Source organism: Gymnogyps californianus, unplaced genomic scaffold, assembly GCF_018139145.2.
Source record: "Gymnogyps californianus isolate 813 unplaced genomic scaffold, ASM1813914v2 HiC_scaffold_482, whole genome shotgun sequence".
Lineage (NCBI taxonomy): Eukaryota > Metazoa > Chordata > Aves > Accipitriformes > Cathartidae > Gymnogyps > Gymnogyps californianus.
Genome location: NW_026114381.1, coordinates 1 through 8607, shown reverse-complemented (window position 1 = coordinate 8607; position 8607 = coordinate 1). Strand labels below are relative to the sequence as shown.

The window sequence follows — 8607 nt, the reverse complement described above, 5'->3', positions numbered from 1 at the left end:
CCGTCTCCCCCTGATGTCCTCTACCTCCCCCAGATGCCCCCAGCCCCAGCCATCCCCACCCCAGCCCTGTCCCCTACCCCTCTCCATCCCACATCCCCCAACCCAGCCCCGCTCCCCCACGTCCCCCCGTCTCCCCCCCCCCCGCCAGCCGCCATGTCCCCGCTGTCCCCCCACACCCCCGTACCTCGGTGAGGTTGAAGCGCATGTGGTGGCAGATGATGTCGAAGGGGGGACCCCCTGGGCGGTACCCCTTGACCCGCTCGGCCCGGAAGGGGCTGGGGTACCCAAACTGGTAGCGGTGGGGCAGGGCGAAGCGCAGCCCCCGTGCCTCCCCGAAGCGGTGCAGGAGGTTGACCACGCTGCTGCCCCCCGTCTTGTGGGTCTTCAGGAACACCAGGTGGGTGCGAGGCTGGCAGGGCGCAGGGGGGCGGCCGGCGGGGGCCACGGGGGCCCTGAGGACACACGGCGGGGTCAGGGGGTGCTGGTGGAGACCCCCCGTCCTGCCTGGCCCCAGCTGTCCAAGGGGACGGGGGCCCGTCCTGGGACCCCCAGGGGGTTGGGGACCCCCATCCCATCCGTGCGGAGGATGCCCGAGGGGTCACGGACCAGTGTCCTGCCTGACCTGGGACATGCCCTGGGGGAGGCCCCAGGGGATTTTGGGGGTGCAGCGTGTGGTGAGCCAGAGGGGCTGGGCGGGGGGGGGGGGTCTCACCTGCGCTGGAAGGGCCCCCCCAGGAGCTGCACCGTGAAGCCGATGGTGACGCAGACCCCCAGGGCGGCCCCCAGCGTCTGGAGCCGGCAGCAGGCGGGTGGCAGCTTCATCGTCCTGCGGGGACACGGCAGCTCAGGGGACCCCGGCGTCACCTTCCTGGGGGACACGGGGGGGCTGCCACATCGGGGTCCCCATGCTTCCCCCCAAGCCAGCCACATCCCGCCCGGGGGGGGGGGGGGGGGCAGAGCCCCGGGACCGCCCAGAGCCACGTCGTGGCGCCAGGGGGGTCTGCGGGGGCGTTGGGCACCCGCCAGCCCGGCCCCACCCGGGGACAGCTGGGGCCGTTACGGGAAGGGGACGGGGACGGGGACAGGGACGGGCCACTGCCCCGGGGACACCTCTGCCACCCCCATCCCTCCCTGTGCCCCAGGACCCCCCTGCGTCCCCAGGCCTCGCTGTCTCCCACTCCAGGAGCCTGCGCTCTCCTCATCCCTCCAGGAAACCCCCGTGTCCCCCTGTGCCCCTACAGGACACACACCCCCCCCCCCCCCGTCCCTTCCAGGATCCCCTGCCCCCCTCCAGGAGACAGCACCCGTCCCCCACAGCCCCTGTCCTCAAGATGCCACGTCCTTCCTGTGCCCCCCCAGGATGCTCCTGACCCGTGTCCCCAACCGCATCCCAACATCCCTCCTGTCCCCCTGCTTTGCTCCGGGGCCCTGGGACCCCTGTGGCCCAAACCCCGTGTCTCCCTCACCCCCTGTGTCTCCCTGTAACCCCCATCCCCTCCACAGCCCTGGGCCGCCTGTCCACCCCCCCAGCCCCATGTCCCCCCAGCCCTGCCCCAGGGCCCCCCCGGCCTCCTGGGTTGACCCCCAGGCCTGTATCTCCTCTGTCTCCCCTCCAGGACCTCCTTGTCCCCCGGGTCCCCCTGATCCCCCGTCCCCTTCCTGTCCCCAGACCCCTAGGTCACCTAAGCCCTGGGTCCCCCGTCCCCCCATTCCCTTACAGCCCCCCCCATCCCTCATGTCCTGCACAGCCACGTGCCACCCCCCAGACCTCGAGTCCCACCAGGACCCCCGTCCCCTACGTGACCTCACGGTCACCTCGTCCCACTGTCCCCGGTGTCCCCCAGGCCCTGTGGCTTCCCAGACGCTGTCATCGTCCCCAGGGCTCCCCCCCAAGTTCTGTGCCCCCCCGTCGTGCCCCGTGGACCCCTGGCCCCGTGTCCCCCCTGTGCCGCTCGTCCCTCGCGTGTGTCCACCTTGTTCCCCACAGCCCCCCGGCTCCCTGCCATGCCCCTCCCCGTGTGCCGGTGCCCCCCAACCCTCCGTTCCCCCGGTGCCCCCCGTGCCCCCCAGTGTCCCCCGGTCCCGGTGGCCCCCTGCACTCACCGTGCACGCAGGGCCGCTCGCTCAGCCCCCCAGCATCCCGCCGTGCTCCGGGGGGGCCCGGGTGGGGCTTAGGGGCGACCCAGGGCTCGGCACGGGGGGGTTCCAGCCGCCCCGGTGTCCCGGGCAGGGAGTCCGGCCGCCCCAGTCCCGCTGTCCGGCGAGCCGATGCCCGGGGGGGGGTCTCGTACGCCGGGCCGGGGGCTCGGGGCGGCCGGTGTCCCGGCGGGTCCCGGTGTCCCGGCCGCTCTCTCGCTCTCCGCGAAGTTTTCTCCTTTGTCTCCCGCTGTCCCGCCCCGCCCCGCCGCACCGGGACGGCCCCCGGTACCGAGACGGCCCCCGCGCCCCCGCCCGGATACGGCGGGACGGCCCGGCACCGGCACGGGCACCGGGAGCGGGACGGGCCCCCGCCCAGCGCCCTTGCCGCCCCCCGTAGCGGGACAGAGCCCCGGGGCACCGGGGGCCGTTCCCGAGCATGGGCCGGGGCCAAGAGCTGCCCCTGCTCTCCGGGCTGTGGGGCTGGGGGAGACCGGGGGAAACTGGGAGCACTGGGAAGACTGGGGGGGGGGCACTGGGAGGCACTGGGGGGAACGCGGCAGGGCCTGGAGGGGCACTGGGGGTCGCAGAGAGGGCACTGGGGGACAGCGGGGGGGCGGAGGGAGAGGATGGAGGGGTCGGATGGACGGAGGGATGAAGCGAGGACACACGGACGGGACGGGCAGGGGGATGGAGCGAGGACACACGGACAAGTGGGGGGGGACGGGACACATGGGGGGCAGAGCCGGGGCAGCAGGGCGGGGGGACACCCCACACCATGGGAGGCCGTGGGGAATCCCCAGCCTATATGGGGCTATAGGGACTCGCCAGACTATAGGGGCCTATGGGGACCCCCAGGCCTTATGGGGCTATAGGGGGTCCCCAGGCTCTTGAAGATGCCAGGGCCAAGTGGGACGAGATGGGGCCCCACTGGTATGTGGCCATAGGGCCTATAGGGGATCCCCAGAATATGTGGACCCATGGGGACATATAGGGTGCCATAGGGGAGCCCAGGCTATATGGGACACCAGGGCCACGTGGGACCCCAGTGCCATACGAGGCTGTAGGGGGTCCCCAGGACATAAGGGACCCCCTGGTTACAGGACACTATAGGGACCCCCACTGACACAGCCCTATAGGGGCCGCGGGCCACCCCGCCCACGTGGGCGGTGGGGCCGCCCAGGCCACGCCCCTCGCACGTGCCGGCCGGGGGCGGGGCCGCCCTCCCTGCTGCGCCTGCGTGGTGAGCTCTGCGCGCTGCCCCGGCAGCACGTGCTGGGCCTGACGTCGTTCGGTTTCGGCAGCGCGAGGCGAGGCAGGACGGGGGCGGGGAGCGGTGGCGGGCACGTGACCTTGGGGGGGCCTCAGCCTGCCCCCCAGTGTGACCCGGGGGGCTTTGGGGGGCCTGACGCCCCAGTGTGACCCGGGGGGGCTTGGGGGGGCCTGACCCCCCAGTGTGACCTGGCGGGGCTTGGGGGGGCCTCAGCCTGCCCCCAGTGTGACCCGGGGGGGCTTTGGGGGGCCTGACGCCCCAGTGTGACCCGGGGGGGCTTGGGGGGGCCTCAGCCTGCCCCCCAGTGTGACCCGGGGGGCTTGGGGGGCCTGACCCCCAGTGTGACCTGGCGGGGCTTGGGGGGGCCTCAGCCTGCCCCCAGTGTGACCCGGCGGGGCTTGGGGGGGTCTGACCCCCCAGTGTGACCCGAGGGGGCTTGGGGGGGTCTGACCCCCCAGTGTGACCCGAGGGGGCTTGGGGGGCCTCAGCCTGCCCCCCAGTGTGACCCGGCAGGGCTTCGGGGGGCCTGACCCCCCCAGTGTGACCCGGGGGGCTTGGGGGGGCCTCAGCCTGCCCCCAGTGTGACCCGGGGGGTTGGGGCCTTCCCCCCAGGGCAGGCCTGGGGTCCTCGCCTCCTCCTCGGTGGCCCCAGGCAGGGGGTGTTTGTGGGTGCTTGGGCCCCTCCCCGGCCCTGGGGTGTCGGGGCCGAGGGGGTGCCCCAGCCGTCCCGGTCCCCCCGACCCCGCCCGCCTCCCCCATCCCGCAGGCCCTGCCGTCGCCATGCCCCTGCGGCGCTCAGCCCGTGTCCAGGGTGCCGCCTCCAGCTCCGGCTCCTCCGCCGGGCTGGGCCCCGGCTCCAGCCCTGCGCCGGGGTCAGCTGGGGTGCGGAGCAGCTCCCCGCCGTCGCTGCCAGCCCCGGACAGCCCGTGAGTGGGGGGGCCAAGGGGGGGTGGGGGCCCAGCCGGCCCCTGGCTGCGCCCCACCGCCGTGCCATCCCTGCAGGGACCTCAGCAGCGGTGACTCCGGCAGCGACTTCGAGGACACGCTGCGGCTGCGCAGCAAGCGGGGACCCCACCGGGTGCTGAGCCACGGCCCTGTACGTCCTGCCCCCTCCTTCAAGCCGTGTCCCCCGTCCTGGGGCTGCTCCAAACCTCTGCTGTATCCCCCCCCGCCAGGTCTCGAAGCGTCCCCGGAGGAGGGAGCCCGGCGGGGACGGGAGCAGTCTGGCCGCGAGCAGCCCAGAGCAAAACACCCTGTTTGAGGCTGTCAGGTCGGCCAAGATCGCCGTCGAGGTAACCCGCCGGTCGCACGCAGCACCCCGGGGGGCCCCAGCCGGCTCGCGCAGGGGATGAAGGGACACGGGGGGCCGCATGTGTCTCGAGCAGGGGACTCGGGTGTCCCCAGCGGGCTGCTGTTTGATGCCAGCTGTCCCGTGCCTGCAGACGGTGGTGGACGACTGGCTGGAGACCTACAAGCAGGACCGCGAGACAGGGTTCCTGGAGCTTGTCAACTTTATCATCCGCTCCTGCGGCTGCAAAGGTGGGGGGCGTCCCCGCCGGGTGCTCTGTCCCCTCTGTGCTGCCGGTGGGGCCCGCCCCCCAGCCCGGGGACCCCCATTTCACCCCTGGCTCCTCCGGCAGGCATGGTGACCCCGAAGATGTTTAGGCACCTGCAGAACTCGGAGATCATCCAGCAGCTGACAGAGAAGTTCGAGGAGGTGCTGGGTGGGCGCAGGGGGGAGGCGGCAGCGGGGCCGGCGGAGGGCCTGGCTCACGCTGTCTCCCACAGGATTCGGCTGAGTACCCGCTCTCGCTGGGCACCCAGCCCTGGCGCCGCTTCCGGGCCGGCTTCTGCGAGCTGATGGCGGCGGTGGTGCGGCGATGCCAGTACAGCGTTGTCTACGACGAGTTCCTGATGGACGCCCTCATCTCCCTGCTCACCGGCCTCTCTGACTCCCAGGTGCGGGCTTTCCGCCACACCAGCACCCTGGCAGGTAGGCAGCTCCCCGGGGGGGCTCCCTGTGGGCTCCCCACGGGGGTCCCCGCTCCCACCGCACTGCCCTCCCAGCCATGAAGCTGATGACAGCGCTGGTGAACGTGGCGCTGGGTGTGAGCCTGCACCAGGAGAACAACCAGCGGCAGTATGAGGCCGAGCGGAGCAAGGGGCTTGGCCGCCAGGCCACCGACAAGCTGGAGACACTGCTGGAGAAGCGCCGGGAGGTGAGCGGTGGCGGTGGGGGGCCGGGCCGTGACAGCGGGGGGCCGGGCCCCATCTGAGCCCTGCTGCGTCCCCCCAGCTCCAGGAGCAGCAGAAGGAGATCGAGAACATGATGAACGCCGTCTTCAAGGGCGTCTTCGTGCACCGCTACAGGTCGGGGCTGGCCCAGCAGCTTGGGGGCTGAAGGGGGTCTTGTGGGTGGGGAGAAGGGGCATGGAGTGTGGCGCGGCCGGGCCGGGAGGGCAGGTGGGAGCGATGTGGGGATGGGGACGTGGCGCTGCTGGGGAGCGCGGCGTGAGCCCGGGCGATGCCACGCACGGCAGAGACGTGGTGCCCGAGATCCGGGCCATCTGCATGGAGGAGCTGGGGACGTGGATGAGGAGCTACGCAGCCTCCTTCCTCACCGACGGCTACCTCAAGTACATCGGCTGGACCCTGCACGACAAGGTGGGCCATGGACGGGGAGCTGGGGGCCACGGGGCCGGGCTGAGGGTCCCGCTGATGGCCCCCGTCCCTGCAGCAGCGGGAAGTGCGCCTGCAGTGCGTGAAGGTGCTGCAGGGGCTGTACTGCCACCGGGACATGGCTGCCCACATGGAGCTCTTCACCAGCCGCTTCAAGGTGAGCAGGGGCCCCTGGGGGTCCCTGGGTCCCTGCAGGGTGTCACCGACTGCGTCCCCCTCACCAGACCCGCATGGTGTCCATGGTGCTCGACAAGGAGCCCGATGTGGCCGTGGAAGTGGTGAAGCTGCTGACGCTGATGCTGGAGTGAGCCCGGGGCCGGGGCTGGGGGGGATGTTGGGGCACAGGGTCCTGCAGCGAGAGCGGGAACAGACGGTGGGGCTGGAGGGCGCCCGGGGCCAGGGTCCTGCTGTGAATGCAGGGCCCTGGGGACACGTCCCTGCAGCGAGAACAGGGACGGGGGAGTGGGGCTGGGGGCCAGGAGGAGTGGGGACCCCCGCTGTTCCTCGTGCACAGGAACATGGAGGAGGCGCTGACGGAGGAGGACTGCCAGAGCGTCTACCCCGTGGTCTACGTATCCAGCCGGGCGCTGGCCTCCGCTGCCGGGCTTTTCCTCTACCGCAGGTGAGCGAGGGCTGGTGCCTGGCACAGCCCGTCCCGTGCCGGGGGCTGGCCCCCAGCCCACCCCTGCCCGGCACCGGAGCTGCCGTCACGTGGCTGCAGCCCCCACGGAAAGCCGGGCGTTTTCTGCCTGCCAAACCCTGAGTCAGGCTTGATTTCCTCCCCACTCTGCTGCGGGGAGCGGCTGGCAGGCGGCTGGCGGAGGCCGGCAGACGGGCTACCTCGGTCCCAGGCTCGTTAGCGCGGTCCTTAATGGGAGCCTGGCCTGGGGCAGCCGCATCCGGCCCCGGGGTCGCTGCGGGGCAAGCGCGAGCCCAGCACGCGCTGGGTCAGCTGCCTGCAGCCCCGGCCGCGTGTCCCGCTCGCACGCTCGTGCTCTTGCACCAGCCCTGGCGCGCTCGGCGGAGAGGAGGCCGGCGGCGCCGTGTTTATCTCGGCGCAGGCCTTGGCGGCTCTTGGCAGCGGCGGTGTTTGGGCTCGTCACGGCCCCGTTCCCCCGCACATCTGGGGCGGCCGCAGCTGTGCGTGGCGTCAGCCCGGGTCCTCCCTGTCCCCCGGGGCTCAGGGTTTGGGTGCCGCCCCAGGGCGGGGGCCGGGGGGGGGGACGCCCCCGTGTCTGTGTCTCCTGGGGCTCTGGCCCCAGAGCGGGGGGCACGTGGGTCCCCCGTCTCTGTCCCTTGGGTTTCTGGTCCCTGCGTGTCCCCCAGCTCTGTCCCCAGAGTGGGGGGTATGTGGGGCCCCCGTGTCCCTGTCCCTTGGGGCGCTCTCCCCTGTAGGTCCTGCTCAGGTACTTGGGATGCCCGCGTCTGTGTCCCCCCCGGGGCTCTGCCCCCCTCACACCCAACGTGGGCACACGGGAGCCTCGTGTGACCCTGTGCGTGTGTCCCCAGGCTGCTGGACCCCCAGCGAGAGGCGGGCAGGGAGCCATCTCGCGATGGGGAGAACAGGATCTTTTTCCGGCTGCTTCTGGCCTTCTTCATCGAAAGCGAGGTGAGAGCGGACGCAGGGGGCCCGGGAGGGCGGGGGGGGGCCCTGCGCGCCATGACAGTCCCCTGTCCCCCATCCCCAGCTCCACGAGCACGCAGCCTACTTGGTGGACAGCCTGTGGGACTGCGCTGGGCCACGGCTGAGGGACTGGGAGACCATCAGCGCTTTGCTGCTGGAGGAGTCGCCCACCGAGGGTATGGCACTACTGGGAGACACTGGAATGTGCTGGGACATCACAGAGGAGTCACTGGGAGACACTGGGATATGCTGGGGCGTTGCTGGGACCAAGTAGGCTACATTGGGACACCCTGGAACACCCTTGAGGTATACAGGGACATTGCTGGGATGCACTGGGAGATGCTGGGATGCACTAGGGTGTAGCGAGAGATCACGGGGAGATACTGGGACAGTGCTGCAATGCACTGGCATATATTGGGACATCACTGGGAGACACTAGGGTTGCTGTGGGACATCCCTGGGAGATGTTGGGACATTGCTGGCAGATGCCGGGATGTGATGGGGAGGCGCCGGGGCATCACTGGAACATCTGGGGACATGCTGGGATGTCACTGGGTTGTGCTGCGACATCGCTAGGGCACTGGCGGGTGGTCGAGCGACATACTGGGATGTGTTGGGATGCACCGGGACCTGCAGGGACGCCCTGGGACCCCCTGGCACAGCAGAAGGGGTGCCAGGCCGCCCCCCAGCCCCCTCATCCCCCCCCCAGGCCTGGCAGACCGGCAGGAGAAGGCACTGGTGGAGATCCTGGCAGCCAGCGTGGTCCAGGTGGCCGAGGGCAGCCCCCGGTGGGCCGCGGCCCGGCCAAGAAGGTAATGGGGCTGGGGAGGGGCTGGGGAGGGGGCGGGGGCCCCCCCGGGCCGCCCTGAGCCCCCTTTCTGCCCCCAGCCCTCGG

At 71.9% G+C, this 8607-nt stretch overlaps 2 protein-coding genes across 2 annotated transcripts; one reads left to right on the top strand and one right to left on the bottom strand.

Annotated features, from left to right (window-relative positions):
* Window positions 1-184: 184 nt before the first annotated feature.
* Window positions 185-2277, bottom strand: LOC127028910 (galactose-3-O-sulfotransferase 4-like; the record flags this gene model as incomplete). Its single annotated transcript, XM_050914559.1, has 3 exons — window positions 2104-2277; window positions 713-826; window positions 185-452 (listed from the first exon to the last, which is right to left on the bottom strand). Coding segments are annotated over exons 2-3 (378 nt in total), but the record flags the coding sequence as incomplete, so codon positions are not given.
* A 1912-nt stretch (window positions 2278-4189) lies between these two features.
* On the top strand, window positions 4190-8524 carry LOC127028911 (cohesin subunit SA-3-like; the record flags this gene model as incomplete). Its single annotated transcript, XM_050914560.1, has 15 exons — window positions 4190-4335; window positions 4412-4505; window positions 4585-4701; window positions 4852-4948; window positions 5050-5126; window positions 5198-5402; window positions 5477-5628; window positions 5706-5779; window positions 5950-6073; window positions 6147-6245; window positions 6313-6392; window positions 6603-6710; window positions 7598-7697; window positions 7777-7888; window positions 8422-8524. Coding segments are annotated over exons 1-15 (1688 nt in total), but the record flags the coding sequence as incomplete, so codon positions are not given.
* Window positions 8525-8607: the final 83 nt, after the last annotated feature.